This window comes from Phodopus roborovskii, unplaced genomic scaffold (assembly GCF_943737965.1).
Source record: "Phodopus roborovskii unplaced genomic scaffold, PHOROB, whole genome shotgun sequence".
NCBI classification, from domain to species: Eukaryota; Metazoa; Chordata; class Mammalia; order Rodentia; family Cricetidae; genus Phodopus; species Phodopus roborovskii.
The window spans coordinates 22,968,224-22,991,125 of NW_026126410.1; the positions used below are offsets into that span (position 1 = coordinate 22,968,224).

At 40.8% G+C, this 22,902-nt stretch overlaps 1 protein-coding gene across 1 annotated transcript in view; it reads left to right on the forward strand.

The window, feature by feature from the left end:
• Positions 1–19,515, forward strand: part of Adamts12 (ADAM metallopeptidase with thrombospondin type 1 motif 12) — a 268,207-nt gene extending 248,692 nt beyond the window's left edge. Inside the window, exon 24 of the mRNA XM_051182555.1 lies at positions 19,258–19,515. Within this exon, the coding sequence (XP_051038512.1) occupies positions 19,258–19,436 (179 nt within the window). The 3' untranslated portion in view covers positions 19,437–19,515. The remainder of the gene's footprint in view (positions 1–19,257) is intronic.
• Positions 19,516–22,902: the final 3,387 nt, after the last annotated feature.

Below are 22,902 nucleotides of genomic sequence, written 5' to 3' on the forward strand. Positions count from 1 at the left end.
ACTGAATAGATTGTGACTAAGAGTTAGCTGGCAGCTGCTGTAAATAACAATGAATTGAACTCACCAGTCATTACCAGGGCAACCAAAGTTAATTACTAGCTTCATGCTTACTCATGGAAAGACAACAGGGAAGAACAGTTGCAAGAAATTCTTTGACTTAAGGAACTGGCCACCTATCCTGATATCATATATGCCAAGAAGCTTAGAAACCAAATTATTCATTCTTGCTAGATAAGCATCACAGTAAATACTGTATATCCATCATGTAAGATCTAGTATGAACTCATACAAGATACATTTCTTTATTATAGGCCATTTTACTTCCTTTAGATACCATCTGAATTTTAAAGTATTTTTGACATTAATATAATTTTGTGGTTTCCCCCTTCACTTTTCTCCTTTTAAGCCCTTGCTCTCTTTCAATGCACAAAACTCCTTTTTCTTTCATTGTTGTTACATGTGGTGTGTGTGTGTGTGTGTGTGTGTGTTTATTCCTAAACATATAAGTAGAACCTGCTCAGTTTGTGTGTCACCTGTGCGTATGTTTGCAGGACTGACCACTTGGTATTGGGTAACCAGTTGATGCTCTCTTCCTTGGAAAAGACTATTTCTTCTGATCTCAGCATTCCTTTGTTGCTTGCAGGTCTTTCTGTAGGGCTGAGATCATCTTTGCTTCCCCCTGTACATTGTGGGAGAGGAGTCTGAAGGTTGAAAGAGCTAGAGGACCAGGGTGTTAGCAGTGACATCTGATATCTCCTAGACATGTAAAGTTACACTCATTCATCTGAATTTTAATGACTTAAAATCTAAATTAAAGCCACTGTGTCAAATTATAACACCTTTTATGAACAGATAGGGATTGGAGTTTTTTTAATCAAAATTATTATACCTATTTTCTTGTTTTGTGTGGATTTTTGGTTTTGTTTTGCTTTGTTTTTTGCTTTTGTTTGTTTTTTTGTAGTGCTGAAAATAAACTGAGGGGTTTCCACATGCTAAGCAAATACCCCACCACTATATTTCTGGCCACATGCCAAGGTTTCATTGTAATTTTTGTTCTTACTGTTAGGTTTAACCAATGAGAAGTAGAAACAATTAAATAATAATACAGTAAATAGACATTTGAGTCTGTAAATTTTCCGCTGAGTTTTCCGGTTGACTATGACTTATTCATTCACTCATTTCACAGCATTGTCAGTCAGGAGATGCTTCTTAAAAGTGCTAGAAGTGAGTAAGTCTGCCTGGTATCAGGGGGCTCTCAGTCTTATGGAAACTGTCAGCACCATTGATATTTTCTTTCATGGGAAAAATACAATTTCATCAGTTTAGACCCAGCTGCCTGCAGGAGAACAGGTAGATAATTGTCATTTTAAATGTCCAAGGATGCTATTGAATAGACCAAGAGACACTGGGATCTGTTCTCCAAGCTGCCCCTAATTACGAGCATTGTGAGTACCTTGCGGTTGGGATCCAGATGGCTGATGAACAGAAACCTTCATTGTTCTACAATATGGAAGAGAACTGCCATAATGTGCGGTTCACAGTCATTCTCTAAACAGTTTGTGAGATATAGGCCAGATACAAACCATCAACACAGGCTCTCTCCATCCTCTCTTGTTGCTTCTGGATCCCCTCTCTGGAACAGTAGGACTCCAGGAACGGGACTCTGAGAGCCTGGGTTCTCAAGATCAGGAAACAGAGCCAAGCTTGAATAACACTCTTTTATTATTATTATTATTTTCTTTTATTTTATATAACAAAGTCCAATTAAATGGTAACAAACATTTATACACAATATTTGGGAATTTGGGCGTCGTTCTTTCCAAACTACTTCCTGCTGGTACGGGGTGCTGTCATGGGGGATTCCAAGAAGATTCAGAAATCCTGGTTGTAGTCTGTAAGGCTGCTTTGTCCAACTGTTTTGAATGTAGGATCACCTTATACTCTGTTTCAGGCAGTCTGGCGAGATCAAACCACATTAGTCTGGAAGGAATCCACATCTTTTCATTTTCTGTGGAAACAAAAATAGAAATCCTTTTCCCCAGTAACTTGTCCTTCAACTTAAATTTTGTAGTCAAAGCATTTTTTTAATTTAATTTATTATTTTACATGTCGATCCCAGTTCCCTCTCCTTCCCTCGCTTTCTCCCTCCCTCCCTCTATCCCTCCCTTCCTCCTTCCCTCCCTTTTACCCTCTCTGACCTCTCACATGCACTCTAACCACCCTCCCCTCCCATCCCCCCAGCCCAATTCCATATGTAGGGGAATGCCATCCAATTGGGGTCATGTAGATCTGACAGATCATGTGAAGTAGGGACTAGGGTTTCTCTCCTGTCTCTAGATTAAGGCAGTTATCCCTCCATGGGGGATATGTTCACAAAGTCATGTTGTGCACCAGGGATACATCCTGGCTCCACTGTCTGAGGTCTCTTAGACTGCTCAGTCCTTCTGGCCAAGACCGATATTCAGGGGGGCCTGAGTCAGTCCCATGCTGGCTTCCCAGCTATCAGTCTAGTGGCCATTAGCTCCTCCTTGTTCAGGTAAGCTGTCTGTATGTGTTTCTGCCTCCTGGTCTTGTCCTCTCCATCTGCATCTGGGTTCTAGTTCGACTCAGTGTTTATGTATGGGTGTTTGATCCTGTTTTCAACAGGCATTAGTTGAGGGCTCCATGGAGAAGTTAGTTGTTGATCTCACTCTCCGGGAAGAGCATTTATGATAGCCTTTCCATGGAAGCTCAAATTTTTAGTTGGGAGCAGTCTTGTAGTTCTCTAGACCTTTCTTTGTGTTCAATTTTATCTTCAACCTATATTGGCTCCCTCTTTTATGTTCTCTCTTTCTCTATCTCTGTCTCTCTCTCTTTCCTATCTTCTATTCCTAACCAGGCTCAATCTTCCTGGTCGCACATGTTTTCCTTTCCTCCCCCTCATTTTCTCCTACTTCTCTCTCCATTCGCTGCCCCCCCCCAACTTCACATGAGCTCTGCGGGACTTGTCCCTTCCCAGTTCTATGAGGGACTTTATATGAATCTCTTAGAATACACCTTGTATCCTAGTTCCTGTGGTGATGTGAATTATAGGCTAGTGATCCTTTGCTCTAGGTCTAAAATCCATATATGAGTGAGTACATACTGTGTTCCTCTTTTTGTAACTGGGTTACCTCATTCAGGATGGTTTCTTCAAGTGCCATCCATTTGCCTGCGAATTTCAAGATACCATTATATTTTTCTGCAGAGTAGTATGCCATTGTGGAGATGTGCCACATCTTCATTAACCATTCTTCAATTGAGGGGCATCTAGGTTGCTTCCAGGTTCTTGCTATTACAAATAGTGCTGCTATGAACATAGTTGAACAGATGCCTTTGTTGCATGGATGTGAATCCTTTGGGTTTATGCCTAAGAGGGGATTGCCGGGTCCTGTGGAAAACTAATTCCCATTTTCCTGAGGAACAGCCATACTGATCTCCAAAATGGCTGTATGAGTTTGCACTCCCACCAGCAGTGGAGGAGTGTTCCACTTTCTCCACATCCTCTCCAACATAAGTCATCACCGGTGTTTCTAATTTTAGCCATTCTGTCAGGGGTAAGATGGTATCTCAAAGTTGTTTTGATTTGCATTTCCCTGATAGCTAAGGATGTGGAGCATTTTCTTAAGTGTCTTTCAGCCTTTTTGATTTCCTCTATTGAGAATTCATTCTTCAGTTCTGTACCCCATTTTTTAATAGGGTTATTTGGTGTTTTGTTGACTAGTTTCTTGAGTTCTTTGTATATTTTGGAGATCAGCCCTTTGTCAGATATAGGATTGGTGAAAATCTTTTCCCAGTCTGTGGGCTGCCATTTGGTCTTGTCCACAGTGTCCTTTGCCTTACAGAAGCTTCTAAGTTTGAAGAGGTCCCATTTATTAATTGTTTCTTTCAGTGTCTGTGCCCCTGGAGTTATGTTCAAGAAGCGGTCTCCTATACCAATTTGTTCAAGGGTACCTCCTACTTTCTCTTCTAAGAGGTTCAATGTGGCTGGATTGATGTTGAGGTCTTTGATCCATTTGGACTTGAGTTTTGTGCATGGCGACAGACATGGGTCTATCTGCAGTCTTCTACACACCCTCGTACAATTGTGCCAGCACCATTTGTTGAAGATGCTGTCCTCACCCCATTGTATAATTTTAGCAGTTTTGTCGAAAATCAGGTGTTCATAGGTGCGTGGATTAATATCAGGATTTTCAATTCGATTCCATTGGTCTACCTGTCTATTTTTATGCCAATACCAGGCTGTTTTCAGAACTATAGCTCTGTAGTAGAGCTTAAAGTCAGAAATGGTGATGCCTCCTGAAGTCCTTTTATTGTACAGGGTTGTTTTGGCTATCCTGGATCTTTTGTTTTTCCATATAAAGTTGATTATTATCCTTTCAAGGCCGGTGAAGAATTGTGGTGGGATTTTAATGGGGATTGCATTGAATCTGTAGATTGCTTTTGGTAAGATTGCCATTTTTACTATGTTTATCCTACCTATCCAAGAACATGGGAGATCTTACCATTTTCTGGTATCTTCTTTAATTTCTTTCTTTAGAGTCACAAAGTTCTTATTACATAGGTCTTTTACTTGTTTGGTAAGCGTTACACCAAGATACTTTATGTTGCTTGTGGCTATTGTAAAGGGTGATGTTTCTCTGATTTCTTTCTCTGCCTCTTTGTCGTCTGAAAAAAAGTAGGGCTACTGATTTTTTTGAGTTTATCTTGTATCCTGCTAGTTTGCTGAAGGTGTTTATCAGCTTTAGGAGTTCCCTGGTAGAGTTTATTGGGTCGCTTATGTAAACTATCATATCATCTGCAAATAGAGCCAGTTTGACTTCGTCCTTTCCAATTTGGATGCCCTTGATCTCCTTTTGTTGTCTTATAGCATTATCTAGAACTTCTAGTACGATATTGAAGAGATATGGAGAGAGAGGGAAGCCTTGTCTTGTTCCTGATTTTAGAGGAATTGGCTTAAGTTTCTCTCCATTCAGTTTGATGTTGGCAGTTGGTTTGCTGTATATTGCTCTTATTATGTTTAGGTATGTTCCTGTTATTCCTGACCTCTCCAATACCTTTATCATGAAAGGGTGTTGAATTTTGTCGAAGGCTTTTTCTGCATCTAGGGAGATAATCATATGGTTTTTCTTTTTCAGTTTGTTTATATGGTGGATCACATTGATAGATTTTCATATGTTAAACCATCCCTGCATTCCAGGTATGAAGCCTACTTGGTCATGGTGGATGATTTCTCTGATGTATTCTTGAATTGCGTTTGCCAGTATTTTATTGAGTATTTTTGCATCGATGTTCATCAGGGATATTGGTCTGTAGCTTTCTTTCTTAGTTGTGTCTTTGTGAGGTTTGGGTACCAAAGTTATTGTGGCCTCATAAAAAGAGTTTGGCAATGAACCTTCTGTTTCTATCTTGTGGAACAGTTTGAGGAGTAGTGGTATTAGTTCTTTCTTAAATGTCTGGTAGAATTCTGCTCTGAATCCATCTGGCCCTGGACTTTTATTGGTTGGAAGGCTTTCGATGACTGCTTCTATTTCATTTCGGGTTATAGGTCTATTTAAGTTGTTTGTCTGTTCTTGATTTAATTTTGGTAAGTGATAGTTATCCAGAAACTTGTCCATTTCCTTTGAATTTTCAATTTTTGTGGAATACAGATTTTCAAAGTATGACCTGAAAATTGTCTGGATTTCCTCTGTGTCTGTTGTTATGTTCCCCATTTCGTTTCTGATTTTGTTAATTTGCATGTTCTGTCTCTGCTTTTTCGTTAATTTGGATAAAGGTTTGTCTATCTTGTTGATTTTCTCAAAAAACCAACTCTTTGTTGCATTGATTTTTTGTATTGTTTTCCTGGTTTCTATTTTGTTGATTTCAGCCCTCAAGTTGATTATTTCCTGGCATCTACTCCTGCTGGGTGAATTCGCTTCTCTCTGTTCTAAGGTTTTCAGTTGGGCTGTTAATTCTCTTATGTGACTATCCTCTGTTTTCTTCATATGGGTACTTAGTGCAATGAACTTCCTTCGTAGCAGTGCTTTCAAGGTGTCCCATAAGTTCGGGTATGTTGTATCCTCATTCTCTTTGAATATTAGAAAGTCTTTAATTTCTTTCTTTATTTCTTCTTTGACCCAGGAGTGGTGCAATTGCACATTGTTCAGTTTCCATGAGTTTGCAGGTTTTCTGCTATTTGTGGTGTTGCTGAATTCCAATTTTAAAGCATGGTGGTCCGATAAGATACAGGGGACTATTCCTATTCTCTTGTATCTGTTGAGTTTTGTTATGTCACCTATTATGTGGTCGATTTTAGAGAAGGTTCCATGTGGAGCAGAGAAGAAGGTATATTTTTTGTCTTTGGATGGAATGTTCTATAGATGTCTGTTAACCCCAGTTGAGACATAACTTCTTTTTTTTTTATGCATATAGAGTATTTTTTATTTAATTTTATATAACAAAGTCCAATTAAATGAAAACAAACATTTATACACAATATTTGGGAATTTGGGCGTCGTTCTTTCCAAACTACTTCCTGCTGATAAGGGGCGCTGTCTTGGGGGATTCGAAGAAGATTCAGATATCCTAGCTGTAGTCTGTAGGGCTGTTTTGTCCAGCTGTTTGGAATGTAGGATCAGCTTGTACTCTGTTTCAGGCGGTCTGGTGTGATCAAACCACATTAGTCTGGAAGGAATCCACATCTTTTCATTTTCTGTGGAAACAAAAATAGAAATACTTTTCCCCAGTAACTTGTTCTTCAACTTAAATTTTGGAGTCAAAGCTTTTTTTTTTTTTTTTTTTTTTTTTTTTTTTTATTATTTTACATGTCTATCCCAGTTCCCTCTCCCTCCCTCCCTCCCTCCCCCTAAGCCTTCCCTCCCTCCTTCGCTCCCTTTTGCCCTCTCTACCCTCTCCCATGCACTCTAAACACCCTCCCCTCCCAACCCCCCACCACAATACAATATGTAGGGGAATGCCATCCAGTTGGGGTCATGTAGATCTGACAGGTCCTGTGAAGTAGGGACTAGGGCTTCTCTCCTATCTCTAGAATAAGGCAGTTATCCCTCCATGGGGGATATGTTTGCAAAGTCCTTTTGTGCACCAGGGATACATCCTGGCTCCACTGTCTGAGGTCTCTTAGACTGCTCAGACCTTCTGGCTGAGACCCATATTCAGGGGGGTCCGAGTCAGACCCCTGTTGGCTTCCCAGCTATCAGTCTAGTGGCCCTTAGCTCCTCCTTGTTCAGGTAAGCTGTCTCTATGTACTTCTACCGCATGGTCTTGTCCTCTCCATCTGCTTCTGGGTTCTAGTTTGACTCAGTGTTTATGTATGGGTGTTTGCTCCTGTTTTCAACAGGCATTAGTTGAGGACTGCATGGAGAAGTTAGTTGTTGATCTCACTCTCCGGGAAGGGTATTTATGATAGCCTTTCCACGGAAGCTGAGATTGTTAGTTGGGAGCAGTCTTGTAGTTCCCTCGACCTTTCTTTGTGTTCAACTTTATCTTCAAACCAATATTGGCTCCCTCTTTTATGTTCTCTCTCTCTCTGTCTCTCTCTCTATTTCCTATTTTCCATTCCTAACCAGGCTCAATCCTCCTGGTCGCACATGCCTTCCTCTCCTCCCTCTCATTTTCTCCTACTTCTCTCTCCATTAGCTGTCCTCCCGAACTATACCTGAGGTCTGGGGGACTTGTCCCTTCCCAGTTCTGTGAGGGACTTTATATGAATCTCTTAGAATACAACTTGTATCCTAGTTCCTCTGGTGATGTGAATTATAGGCTGGTGATCATTTGATCTAGGTCTAAAATCCATATATGAGTGAGTACATACTGTGTTCCTCTTTTTGTGACTGGGTTACCTCATTCAGGATGGTTTCTTCAAGTGCCATCCACTTGCCTGCGAATTTCAAGATACCATTATTTTTTTCTGCAGAGTAGTATTCCATTGTGTAGATGTGCCACATCTTCATTAACCATTCTTCAATTGAAGGGCATCTAGGTTGCTTCCAGGTTCTTGCTATTACAAATAGTGCTGCTATGAACATAGTTGAACAGATGTCTTTGTTGCATTGATGTGAATCCTTTGGGTATATGCCTAAGAGGGGGATTGCCGGGTCCTGTGGTCAGCTCATTCTCATTTTCCTGAGGAACCGCCATACTGATCTCCAAAGTGGCTGTATGAGTTTGCACTCCCACCAGCAGTGGAGGAGTGTTCCACTTTCTCCACATCCTCTCCAACATAAGTCATCACTGGTGTTTCTAATTTTAGCCATTCTGGCAGGGGTAAGATGGTATCTCAAAGTTGTTTTGATTTGCATTTCCCTGATAGCTAAGGATGTGGAGCATTTTCTTAAGTGTCTTTCAGCCTTTTTGATTTCCTCCATTGAGAATTCTTTCTTCAGTTCTGTACCCCATTTTTTAATAGGGTTATTTGGTGATTTGTTGACTAGTTTCTTGAGTTCTTTGTATATTTTGGAGATCAGCCCTTTGTCGGATATAGGATTAGTGAAAATCTTTTCCCAGTCAGTGGGCTGCCGATTGGTCTTGTCAACTGTGTCCTTTGCCTTACAGAAGCTTCTAAGTTTGAAGAGGTCCCATTTATTAATTGTTTCTTTCAGTGTCTGTGCCCCTGGAGTTATGTTCAAGAAGGGGTCTCCTATACCAATTTGTTCAAGGGTACCTCCTACTTTCTCTTCTAAGAGGTTCAATGTGGCTGGATTGATGTTGAGGTCTTTGATCCATTTGGACTTGAGTTTTGTGCATGGCGACAGACATGGGACTATCTGCAGTCTTCTACACACCCTCACCCAATTGTGCCAGCACCATTTGTTGAAGATGCTGTCCTCACCCCATTGTATAATTTTAGCTGTTTTGTCGAAAATCAGGTGTTCATAGGTGCGTGGATTAATATCAGGATTTTCAATTCGATTCCATTGGTCTACCTGTCTATTTTTATGCCAATACCAGGCTGTTTTCAGAACTATAGCTCTGTAGTAGAGCTTAAAGTCAGGAATGGTGATGCCTCCTGATGTTCTTTTATTGTATAGGGTTGTTTTGGCTATCCTGGGTCTTTTGTTTTTCCATATAAAGTTGATTATTATCCTTTCAAGGTCGGTGAAGAATTGTGGTGGGATTTTAATGGGGATTGCATTGAATCTGTAGATTGCTTTTGGTAAGATTGCCATTTTTACTATGTTTATCCTACCTATTCAAGAGCATGGGAGGTCTTTCCATTTTCTGGTATCTTCTTTAATTTCTTTCTTTAGAGTCACAAAGTTCTTATTATATAGATCTTTTACTTGTTTGGTAAGCGTTACACCAAGATACTTTATGTTGCTTGTGGCTATTGTAAAGGGTGATGTTTCTCTGATTTCTTTCTCTGCCTCTTTGTCGTCTGAAAAAAAGTAGGGCTACTGATTTTTTTTGAGTTTATCTTGTATCCTGCTAGTTTGCTGAAGGTGTTTATCAGCTTTAGGAGTTCCCTGGTAGAGTTTATTGGGTCGCTTATGTAAACTATCATATCATCTGCAAATAGAGACAGTTTGACTTCTTCCTTTCCAATTTGGATGCCCTTGATCTCCTTTTGTTGTCTTATAGCATTATCTAGAACTTCTAGTACGATATTGAAGAGATATGGAGAGAGAGGGAAGCCTTGTCTTGTTCCTGATTTTAGAGGAATTGGCTTAAGTTTCTCTCCATTCAGTTTGATGTTGGCAGTTGGTTTGCTGTATATTGCTCTTATTATGTTTAGGTATGTTCCTGTTATCCCTGACCTCTCTAATACCTTTATCATGAAAGGGTGTTGAATTTTATCGAAGGCTTTTTCTGCATCTAGGGAGATAATCATATGGTTTTTCTTTTTCCGTTTGTTTATATGGTGGATCACGTTGATAGATTTTCGTATGTTAAACCATCCCTGCAATCCAGGTATGAAGCCTACTTGATCATGGTGGATGATTTCTCTGATGTATTTTTGAATTCGGTTTGCCATTATTTTATTGAGTATTTTTTTCGATGTTCATCAGGGATATTGGTCTGTAGTTTTCTTTCTTAGTTGTGTCTTTGTGAGGTTTGGGTACCAAAGTTATTGTGGCCTCATAAAAAGAGTTTGGCAATAAACCTTCTGTTTCTATCTTGTGGAACAGTTTGAGGAGTAGTGGTATTAGTTCTTCCTTGAATGTCTAGTAGAATTCTGCACTGAATCCATCTGGCCCTGGACTTTTTTTCGTTGGAAGGCTTTCGATGACTGCTTCTATTTCATTTCGGGTTATAGGTCTATTTAAGTTGTTTGTCTGTTCTTGATTTAATTTTGGTAAGTGATAGTTATCCAGAAACTTGTCCATTTCCTTTGAATTTTCAATTTTTGTGGAATACAGATTTTCGAAGTATGACCTGAAAATTGTCTGGATTTCCTCTGTGTCTGTTGTTATGTTCCCCATTTCGTTTCTGATTTTGTTAATTTGCATGTTCTGTCTCTGCTTTTTCGTTAATTTGGATAAAGGTTTATCAATCTTGTTGATTTTCTCAAAAAACCAACTCTTTGTTGCATTGATTTTTTGTATTGTTTTCCTGGTTTCTATTTTGTTGATTTCAGCCCTCAAGTTGATTATTTCCTGGCGTCTGCTCCTGCGGGTGAATTCGCTTCTCTCTGTTCTAAGGTTTTCAGTTGCGCTGTTAATTCATTTATGTGACTATCCTCTGTTTTCTTCATATGGGCATTTAGTGCAATGAACTTCCCTCGTAGCACTGCTTTCAAGGTGTCCCATAAGTTCGGGTATGTTGTATCCTCATTCTCGTTGAATATTAGAAAGTCTTTAATTTCTTTCTTTATTTCTTCTTTGACCCAGGAGTGGTGCAATTGCACATTGTTAAGTTTCCATGAGTTTGCAGGTTTTCTGTTATTTGTATTGTTGTTGAATTCCAATTTTAAAGCATGGTGGTCCGATAAGATACAGGGGACTATTGCTATTCTCTTGTATCTGTTGAGGTTTGTTATGTCTCCTAGTATGTGGTCGATTTTAGAGAAGGTTCCATGTGGAGCAGAGAAGAAGGTATATTCTTTTGTCTTTGGATGGAATGTTCTATAGATGTCTGTTAGCCCCAGTTGAGACATAACTTCTGTTAATTCTTTTGTTTCTTTGTTGAGTTTCTGATTTGTGGTCCTGTCTAGTGTTGAGAGTGGTGTATTGAAGTCTCCCACTATAAGTGTGTGAGGTTTTATATGAGCTTTGAGTTTTAGTAGTGTTTCTTTTAAGAATGTTGGTGGCTTTGTATTAGGGGCATAGATGTTCAGAATTGAGACTTTGTGTTGATGGATTTCTCCTGAGATGAATATGAAATGACCGTCTTCATCTCTTTTGACTAGTTTTGGTTTGAAGTCTAGCTTGTTAGATATTAGGATAGCTACGCCTGCTTGCTTCTTATTTCCATTTGATTGGAAAATCTTTTCCCAACCCTTTACCCTGAGGTAATGTCTATCTTTGGAGCTAAGATGTGTTTCTTGTATGCAGCAGAAGGATGGATTCTGTCTTCGTATCCATTCTGTTAATCTGTGTCTTTTTATAGGTGAGTTAAGACCATTAATGTTGAGGGTGAGTAAGGACCATTGATTATTGATGGTTGTTTGATTTAGGTTTGTTGTTGGCAGTGGTATTGTGAATATATTTGTTCTGCTTCACCCTAGGTTTCTGGTGTAGTTGGATTATCTGTTGCCTACATTTTTGTGGGCGTAGTTACCTTCCTTGGGTTGGAATTTTCCTTCCAATACTTTCTGTAGGGCTGGATTTGTAGATACATATTGGGACAATCTGGTTTTGTTCTCTCCATCTATATTGACTGAGAGTTTTGCTGGATATAGTAGCCTAGGCTGGCATCCGTGTTCTCTTAATACTTTTAGAACATCTATCCAGGACCTTCTGGCCTTGAGGGTTTCCATGGAGAAGTCAGGTGTAATTTTGATAGCTCTGCCTTTATATGTTACCTGTCCTTTTTCCTTCGCTGCTCTTAATATTTTTTCTTTATTCTGTATGCTAGGTGTTTTGATTATTATATGTCGAGGGGTCTTTTTTCTTTGGTCCAGCCTATTTGGGGTTCGGTATGCTTCTTGTACTTTCATGGGCATGTCCTTCTTCAGATTTGGAAAGTTTTCCTCGATGATTTTGTTGAATATGTTTTCAGCACCTTTGAGCTGGGCTTCCTCACCTTCCTCTATGCCTATTATTCTTAGGTTTGGCCTTTTCATGGTGTCCCACATTTCCTGGATATTGTGTGTTAAGGATTTGTTGGATTTATGGTTTTCTTTGGTCGATGAATCTATTTCTTCTAGTTTATATTCTGCGCCTGAGATTCTCTCTTCCATCTCTTGAATTCTATTGGTTATGCTTGTGTCCGTGGTTTCCGATTTTTTGCCCAGCTTTTCAATTTCCAGCTTTCCTTCCATTTGTGTTGCCTTTATTTTCTCAATTTCGGTTTTCAAATCTTGAACCGTTTCCTTCACCTGGTTAATTGTTTTTTCTTGGCTTTCTGTACTTTCCTTAAGGAATTTGTTCATTTCTTCCACTTTTTTTTTTTTTTTTTTTTGTTTTTGTTTTTTCCTCTATTTCTTTAAGGGATTTTCTCATATCTTCTTTGAGGGCCTCTATCATTTTTATGATGGTGATTTTTAAGTCGTACCCTTCTGCTTCCTCTGCTTTGTTGTTGTGTTCCATTCTAGTTGGTGTAGATTCCCTAGATTCTGGTGGTGTCATGTTTGTCTTTCTGTTGTTAGGTGTTCTCTTGTATTGCCTTCTTCCCATAGTTTCTTCCTGTAGGTGTTGGTGGTGTCTCTTCCCTCTCTCTATGGTCCTTCCCAGATGGGCTTATGTGGATCAAAGATTCAATGTCTGTATCTCTGTGTGGTCCAAGCTCTCTAGGAGGCTTCTCTCTGGCCAATAGCCGGCAGAAGAGGACGAGGGCTGGACTGGAACTTGAGAAGGTTTTGCAGGGTAGTGGGATCTCACTGGAAACTGGCGCTCTCCAGCTGAGACCTCGTTCTTTGGCAGGGGCCTGGATTTGTGGGTCAAGGATCTTGCCTGCAGGAACTCCAAGTGGACCCGCAGAGATAGGCGGATCTCTGGGAGGGGCCTGGGACTCCAGCAGAGGACTGGAGGCGGGGTCAGGGACCAAGCTGGTGGAAATTACAGGTGGCCCCATGTGGATAGTCAGGTCTCCTTTGTTCGGAGTTGCTCCGAGAGGTCTCCGAAGTAGGGTGGACTGTTGGCTCCACCCTCTGTCCCAGTGCTCAACCAGAGCGGCAGGACCATAGGTGGGGTAGGGCACAGGGTAGGGGGGGTAGGCTGGAGGTTGGGATGGGTGGGGGTGTATCAGAGCTCCAAGGGTGCTCTCAAAGGGGACCGGAGACAGGAGCAGCAGGATCAGGGGCCAATCCAGGGAGTTCAGGCGGGGGAGGGGGGAAAAGAGGTTGAAGGGGACAGGCAGCCCCGATTGGGCCCAGACTCACCTCTGGCCAATAGCCGGCAGAAGAGGATGAGGGCTGGGCTGGAACTTGAGAAGGTTTTGCAGGGTAGTGGGATCTCACTGGAAACTGGCACTCTCCAGCTGAGACCTCGTTCTTTGGCAGGGGCCCGGATTTGGGGGTCAAGGATCTTGCCTGCAGGAACTCCAAGTGGACCCGCAGAGATAGCGAGACATAACTTCTATTAATTCTTTTGTTTCTTTGTTGAGTTTCTTATTTGTGGTCCTGTCTAGTGTTGAGAGTGGTATATTGAAGTCTCCCACTATAAGTGTGTGAGGTTTTATATGAGCTTTGAGTTTTAGTAGTGTTTCTTTTAAGAATGTGGGTGATTTTGTATTAGGGGCATAGATGTTCAGAACTGAGACTTTGTGTTGATGGATTTCTCCTGCGATGAATATGAAATGACCATCTTCATCTCTTTTGACTAATTTTGATTTGAAGTCTAACTTGTTAGATATTAGGATAGCTATGCCTGCTTGCTTCTTATTTCCATTTGATTGGAAAATCTTTTCCCAACCCTTTACCCTGAGGTAATGTCTATCTTTGAAGCTTAGATGTGTTTCTGGTATGCAGCAGAAGGATGGATTCTGTCTTCGTATCCATTCTGTTAGCCTGTGTCTTTTTATAGGTGAGTTAAGACCATCAATGTTGAGGGTGAGTAAGGACCATTGATTGTTGATGCTTGTTTGATTTAGGTTTGTTGTTGGCAGTGGTATTGTGAATATATTTGTTCTGCTTCACCCTAGGTTTCTGGTGTAGTTGGATTATCTGTTGCCTACATTTTTGTGGGCATAGTTACCTTCCTTGGGTTGGAGTTTTCCTTCCACCACTTTCTGTAGGGCTGGATTTGTAGATACGTATTGGGACAATCTGGTTTTGTCATTAAATATCTTGTTCTCTCCATCTATAGTGATTGAGAGTTTTGCTGGATATAGTAGCCTAGGCTGGCATCCGTGTTCTCTTAATACTTTTAGAACATCTATCCAGGACCTTCTGGCCTTGAGGTTTTCCATGGAGAAGTCAGGTGTAATTTTGATAGCTCTGCCTTTATATGTTACCTGTCCTTTTTCCTTAGCTGCTCTTAATATTCTTTCTTTATTCTGTATGCTAGGTGTTTTGATTATTATATGTCGAGGGGTCTTTTTTCTTTGGTCCAGCCTATTTGGGGTTCGGTATGCTTCTTGTACTTTCATGGGCATGTCCTTCTTCAGATTTGGAAAGTTTTCCTCGATGATTTTGTTGAATATGTTTTCGGCACCTTTGAGCTGGGCTTCCTCACCTTCCTCTATGCCTATTATTCTTAGGTTTGGCCTTTTCATGGTGTCCCACATTTCCTGGATGTTTTGTGTTAAGGATTTGTTGGATTTATGATTTTCTTTCGTCGGTGAATCTATTTCCTCTAGTTTATATTCTGAGCCTGAGATTCTCTCTTCCATCTCTTGAATTCTGTTGGTTATGCTTGTTTCCGTAGTTGCTGAATTTTTGCCCAGCTTTTCAATTTCCAGCATTCCTTCCGTTTGTGTTGCTTTTATTTTCTCTATTTCAGTTTTCAAGTCTTGAACTGTTTCCTTCACCTTCTTAATTGTTTTTTCTTGGCTTTCTGTACCTTCCTTAAGGAATTTGTTCATTTCTTCCACTTTTTTGTTTGTTTTTTCCTCCATTTCTTTAAGGGATTTTCTCACATCTTCTTTGAGGGCCTCTATCATTTTTATGATGGTAATTTTTAAGTCGTTCCCTTCTGCTTCTTCTGCTTTGTTGTTGTGTTCCGTTCTACTTGGTGTAGATTCCCTAGATTCTGGTGGTGTCATGCTTGTCTTTCTGTTGTTAGGTGTTCTCTTGTATTGCCTTCTTCCCATAGCTTCTTCCAGTAGGTGTTGGTGGTGTCTCCCCCTCTCTCTATGGTACTTCCTCGATGGGCTTATGTGGGTCTGAGATTCAATATCTGTAGCTCTGTGTGGTCCAAGCTCTCTAGGAGGTTTCTCTGCAGACAGGGATCCAGGGATGGGGTCAAGGATGAGGATCCAGAAGAAGATGCCAGCAGGTACTCACAGTGGTCCTCTGGCCAATAGCTCTGGCCAATAGCTCTGGCCAATAGCTGGTGGAAGAGAACAAGGTCTGAGCTGGAACTTGAGATGGTTTTGCAGGATAGTCGGGTCTCACTAGAAACTGGCGCTCTCCAGCTGAGACCTTTGGCAGAGGCCAGGATTTGGGGGTCAAGTATCTTGCCCACAGGAACTCAGAGTGGACCTATAGAGATAGGCGGATCTCTGGGAGGAGCCCAGGACTCCAGCAGAGGACTGGAGGCAGGGTCAGAGACCAAGCCGGTGGAAATTACAGGTGGTCCCGCGTGGATAGTCAGGTCTCCTTTGTTCAGAATTGCTCAGAGAAGTCTCCGAAGTTGAGTAAAACTCTTTTAATCATTAGATAATAGCATACCCTGATTAGGTGCACTCCCCATTTTTGAGCAAATTAAACTGTTTTGGGAATGGGACTCTTATCCATGTAAGTTCCTCCCCAATTCCAAATCACCAGCCCAAGAGGCTCCTTCTCCTTGGGCAAAGCTTAGGAAGCACTGATATGACATCATCTCTCAGCTACACAACGCTAGGTTACTTAGTTTCTTTGGAGCCTTCAGGTTTCAGAGTATACAGTGTGGCTTCCAGTTTAGTGTTATTTGTGGGGTTCTTGGGTGTATGAATAAGTGGGTCTCTGATCTTGACTTCTCTTGGGCTCTTTTACGTCTGTTTTTTTTTCTATCAAACTTTGATGTGATCATTTTTATTTTATCTTGTTATATTTTATTTATTCTACAAGAACTAGGATTCTCAAAGCTAGCAAAGACAGCTCTTTCTTTTTCAATAAACACAGGACACAGCAAATAATTTCCAAGGAAATAAAAAGCATGTATGTCTCTACAATCTGAAGGTCAAAACCAAACCAGTAAAAAGTACAGGTTTGGAGTTAAGAAGACATTACTAATTTCTAGTTGCTTACTCTTCTGTTTACACTGGACTACCTGTTGGTGGAAACATCTTTCTTCAAGTCTATTGAAATATTAGAGTTCCCTGGAAAGGGGAAACAAAGAAAGAAAGAAAGAAAGAAAGAAAGAAAGAAAGAAAGAAGGAAGGAAGGAAGGAAGGAAGGAAGGAAGGAAGGAAGGAAGAGAGGTTGTTAACAATAAAACGTAAGGGGAACCTTAGCAGATTCCATGGAGGGTGAGGGTGACCTAGGCAGGGGAGAAACATGCCAGACAAACAGAGCTTAGTAAGAGATAAAGAGACACAGAGACAGAGAGAGGAAAGAAGAGAAGAGGGAGACAGGGAAAGTCCTGTCTGCCACAGGAGTACAGCAGGAAAGAGGGAGCAGAAAGGGATCATAAGTGGGCTGGGGGGTGTTTTCTTTAAAGGGGTCCCTTGCACCTGCATGCAGAATAGAAGTCATGAAACCTGAGGCTGATCAGGGTACTACATTCTGCCAGGAGACAGGAGCAAGCCAGCATAATGCCTGAATCCTTACAGAGGTGGCCAAGGCTTCTGGAGGCACTCAAGCAAAATCTGAAATAATTTCACTTTCTCAAAGGGGGAAAAATGTGTGACTTGGGCCTCACTGAATTTTAAGGAGTGAAATCCCAGAATGTGTTTGGAAAATCACTTGGAGGTGATGGGAGATGTCATTCTGTAAATATGTTTCTCATACTGGTTAATGAATAAAGCACTGTTGGCCAATAGGAAAGCTAGATAGGCAGGACTAGAAGACAAGGAGGAAATATGAAGAAGTAAGGAAGAGTCAAAATGGAGAGTCTGGAGAGAGTAGGACGCCAGCAGGCTCTCCGGTAAGAGCACATGGAAATATTAGATTAACAGAAATGAGTTAATACTTAAGACAGAGCTAGCCAATAAGAAACAAGTACCTGGCCAACAGTATTATATCAAATACATAGTCTCTGTGTTAATTGGGGCTGGCGTGGCAGCAGGCCCAGACCAGCAGTGGGCTGGCAGAAAACCTTACTCCTTACATGGAGAAGTGTGTGTGTAAAAGCTGGGATTGGAGGCACTTGTCTGTAATCCTAGCACTGGGAGGCTGATTACAAATTCCAGGTCAGTAAATAAAATGAGAGAACAACAGAATTGTATTTATGAATGGCCTTTGTATGATCTATTCTAAGTTTTCCTAAGTTTGTGAGAAAAGCCAGACAAAGAAAATTGCATGGTGTCCCTACCTGGAGCTCAAGAACAAGAATTATAGGGAGAGTGGAAGGTAGTATTTTTTCATGTCTCATGTCTTCGGCCATATGGTATTAGATGATAGATAGAAAAGACACTATGCATCAATATCCCCCTCTCTACTGAACAGTGTTCATGAAACATGGAGATTCGATGGCTGATTGCTGAGCTCTCCAATAGTGCAATAACGAGTTCTAAAATAAACGCTGCCTACTACAGACCTGACATGTATCCAGTTAGATGATACTTTGCAAGTTCTTAGCTGCTATAGACTTTATTTTTCTCACTTGTGAAATGGGGAGAATGATTAGGTGATGCAGATGATAAAGAAGGAACATGTGTAAAATTCTGTTTTCAACCCTTGCCCCAACAATGCTGCATGGCAAAACACCTCTGTTCTCATAGTTTAAGACTACAACATTATTTTTCTCTCAATATAAATAGGTCATTCAATGTTCTGTTGATTTGGACTGACTTAGGTTAATCCTGGCTGTAAGTGCAGACTATACATAGGCCCTACTTCAGTATCTCTCTTCCCTTTGTCTGGTAGCTGTATGAGCAAGATTCCTGTGCACATTTTCCTGTACACCCAGTGGCCCTCTAGGAATCTTATTTACTAACATTGATGTCTAAGCAAGTCTAGAGTTGACCGAAAAGCAAAGAGTGAGTAGATATCCTCTGTCTACCAGGTACCCATGGCACAATGGAAATGCCTAATATGACCATACAGGAATGATGCCAGTTTAACCACAAGCACTCTACAATGTTTCATACTTGATAGTTTGTTGAGTATCTACTGCTATGAATTGCAATGGTCCTTCCTTGATATAGAAAGTATTACATTAATAGAAGTTGTACTTTTTCACCTACAAAGGATAGATAGCCTTTGGATGTTTTAAACATTTTTACTAATTGTTTGAGAGTTTCATATAATGGATTTTGAACATTTTTAAACTCTTCCCCCCAACTCCTCCCTAATCAACTGCTTCATAGTCCCATCCCTTCCCACCCCAAATCTGAGTCTTCTTTGTTTTTCTTCACTGTTGAGTCCAATTTGTGTTGTTTGGCTGTCACTGTCAGTGCAGTAAAAGCTGAAACTTGTAGTCCTTGGGAGAGATGAGGATGGTAGGGGAGAGGGGAAGGAATTCACAGACTCTCTGGATTCCTTTTATTGAGAAGCGACCAGTTTTTTGTTTTTTCTTTGTTTTATTTTGTTTTTTGGCTTAAGCTTGCACAGGTGTTGTACATGCTGTTGCAATGCTGTGAGTTCAAATGTGCAATTGCCCTGTTGTGTCTAGAAAGCACCATTTCCTTCATGTTTTCCATCACCTCTGGCTCCTACAGTCTTTCTCCCCTCTCTTCCTCAAATATCCCTGAGCCTTGAGGGGAGAGGTGTGAGATGTAGGACCTGTTTAGGGCTAAGTACTTCACAGCCTCTCATTCTCCATGAGATCACCAGGGAAGGGTCTCTGTGTTTATTGCCACCTTGGATTTATTTCTTATTGTTTTCTTGTCCCACAGATTTAATGTGCACGAAGGACAGGCTCTCAGCCAGCTTCTGCCAGACACTAAAATCCATGAAGAAATGCTCTGTGCCCTCGGTGAGGGCACAGTGCTGCCTCTCATGTCCGCAGACACAGAGTACCCACATCCAAAGGCAAAGAAAACAGCAGTTGCTCCAAAATCACAATACTCTCTAGGTTCAGGAAGAAGCCACCATCATTGACCTCCACCGCCTGCTTCCCAAGAACATGGTCCAGAAGGCCACGTCATTAATATTTCACTTTACACATTCTATGTTCTTGGGAATCATAACAAAACAAAATGCAATGTTTGTCTAGCCACAAAATGTTCCTTACAGAAAGCTTGGTGCTGGAAGCTCCCAGATAGGAAGACAAAGTATTTGAGAGAATTTTGAAGCAGCTGAGATGAGTTCCAGATGAGGCAAGTCTGTGAAAAAAAAAATGTCTTTTCCCATGTAAAGATAAAAAATTAGAGAACAAGTTTTTTTTTTTTTCCAAACTACCTCAAGAGTATCAAGAAACAGCCACACTTACCCAGGGAGCAGATAATTTTTTAAATTTGTCTTCGTGAATACTCCTTGGCTGCCTTGGGTAGCTACTGGGGCAATTCTGAGAAACATTTATTCAGTAGACAATAAGGACAGAAAGAGAATGCTTGCTGGCCCTCAGTCTTCCCTCCATCCCTGCAGGACTTCAAAACTGGAAGTCTCAAATCTTAGGACAGACCATGGAGAACTAGAGGATAAGGGCACACAGACATCAATGGGACTCGAGGGGATTAGAGCAGGGATCCAGAATTCATCTCTAACTTCAGTTTTTATTAATGGTCCTACAAATGCAAATGAATTCAAATCAACTTCTTTCTAGTCTTTGAATTTTCCTGGATTTTTCAGTTCCTCCACAGAACAAATGACTGTCCCTGTTTGCCATTCTCTCTCCTGTCCTGCCTCTGTCTGGGTCATGACCTCAGGTTCTACCCTCATCCTAGTGCAGAAGTGTTATACATAAAAACTGCTGACTAGGATGGTGGCTGCTATCTCTCCTGAGAGAAAGAAGTCAAGTTATAGGCTAAACCACTTCAAAGAATCAAGTAAATTGTACTAAGGCTAGGAATTTAGTAAAAATTTATAGTTTAGATAGAAGGAAAAGAATTCTAAATCGGGGGAGAGATGATCTACTTAGTGTATCCATTAATGACTTTTAAAAAGTCTTTTGCTTCTAAAGATACAGAACTGGGTAGAATGCATATTTAGCACATGCAAGGCTGTAGGTCTGATCTCTAGCAACACACATGCATGTGTATACACATACACACAGAATCAAAAAGAAAAGCTAAGTTACCTTGTGGTGACCAGGCAAATCAAGAAGGTCCAGAACACTGAAATAGAAAACTTATTCCAGACATTGCCTCCTACTGAAGGCAGGGTAAGCTGTGATCACCAACTCAGAGTAAATTTCCAGGTGATCTTACGGACTTAACCTAGACAGAAAGGATGGGTTGTGGAGAGATACAAGTCCCAGAGAAAGATCTCCGAACCAGCTCTTGGCAGGATAGGAGGCAATATATGCCTTCTTGTGATGGATCACGTAATTGTAGGCTTATGCATCTTCTGTCTGGAGTATAGTACCCACAGCTCCTTGTAGTTACCTATCCACTAAGCAGAATGGTGCTATTGAACCTGGTGCTAATTCCTGGATGGTGGTTGAGGTAACAGAAACTTTAGCTAGTAGTTATATGAATGGCTAAGTATATGTGAACTTCCAGACAGATGTCTTCTGCTTTGGGTGGAGATGGTGTTGCTGGCCAATGCCAGTTTTATTTGCTCTGAGACCATGAACACAACACTATATATTATGTGCTTTTAAACTTTTTTTTTAGCTTATTGTGATAGGGTTTTGTTTCTCTGAGAAGCTATAGTGATCCTGGAACTCACTCTGTTGACAGGATGGCCTTCTACTCACATAAGTCACCTGTCTCTGCCTCCCAAATGCCGGCATTAAGGCATGTGCCACCACCAACCAGCACTTTTAAGCTCTTATTCAAGCCACTACTGTTCATTACTCTGATCAATTCCTGTGGAAAACAAAACACTGGGCTCTGGATAAGATTCAAGGTATGCCAGAAGTTGGAGAAAGTACCTATTTGCTGAAGCCAGGGAATTTATGTGTAGTTAAACATACTTTCTTATATTCTATCTTTAAATATAAACATTGCAGGACAGTGACAAACTCTGGTGAAATAGCGATTTCAGAGAAATACTTATATTATTCGGTGAGTGGCATGAATGGAGACATGGAGGAGAAGCTGACTTTTCTAATGGGAAAGACTAGTTAGCAGTCTAGGCTTTCAGAGGGATTAATTTAGGCAGTCGTGTGAATTTAACTTAACTGTTCTAGAGCAGGGTAAAGTTCATGACATCAGAGTACTGGGTGTGACCAGGCTTAGAAAACTCAGGAACAAACCTGGATTCCTACTGACCTCAGCAAACTAAACTAGGCCAGATTTCCCAATGCAAAAAAATAAAGCATGTCATTTGTTGCCCATGGGGTAGAGAACATCAAACGCCCATGAAGAGGGTCTGTCCAGGTGCTTCCTCAGATACAGGAAATAGGCCTCGGATCATGCATTCATCTACCACAGTGAGACTGTCCTATGACATTTGTGCTTGTTATAGGAGTCACCAGTCATCTGCTCGGCTGTGGGTTATCAGAACACCATAGATCCTTGATGCTTGAGATGCTAGAAGAACCTTGAATGTGAGGATGACTTTGGCAGTCAGAACTGGGTAGCATCTTCACAGGGTCAAATATGAAGCGTTGGTTTATTTCATCCATGTCCTCCTTTAGGAATACCTTGAAGGTGTGAGCAAGAAGTTCAGCAAAAGACACTGGATATACACTCACCAAGAACCAGTGAGGTCCATCACAGGACATTGTGCTTAAATACATCATGTTGGGTTTACATTGCTTTTCATAGTGGTAGACTTAGCTCTTCTCCAAAAAGTTATAGGCTATGTAATTCTTGAACACCAAAACAGTATTATGCCATAAGAGAACAACTTTCCTGGAAACTTCATAGTGAATACTTTGTTAAAGTTATGAAAAATATCCTGTAGTAAAGGATTGCTTTCTTGTTTAGGACTAACTGTTCAGTCATAGGTTTCTTTAAACAAGAGCACACACACCTCCTCTCGTTCTTCTGAGACAGCTGTGTCTCCATTGGCATTCCAATGCAATGTTTCAGAGAGTGTTTTTAACCACCTATATCAATAATCTGAAATGCAACTGAGGGACTGTAGTATTTCAGACCTAACTTCCTATCTAGCTAGCTGAAGTTCTCTGAAAGCTTCATATTATAAACCAAGAGAGTACAAGTCTTTACTTTTTCCTTTTTCACTTCAAGATGAAGCTCTGGAACCACCTATCTGGTGCTCAATCTACAGTGATCTGCTTTCCTGGGGAAAGGCCATGTGCCATGAGCTTCCTGGTGCTATAACCTAGCCAACAGATTTGATATACTCTTGTTGCTAATTTAAATATCTTTTATGATTCACATATTTTTAAGTTGTGTCGCTTAAAATGTGAGGGAAATGTCTTTCTACCTAGCATTGCCCTCCCAAATGGTAGTATGACATACATGGCT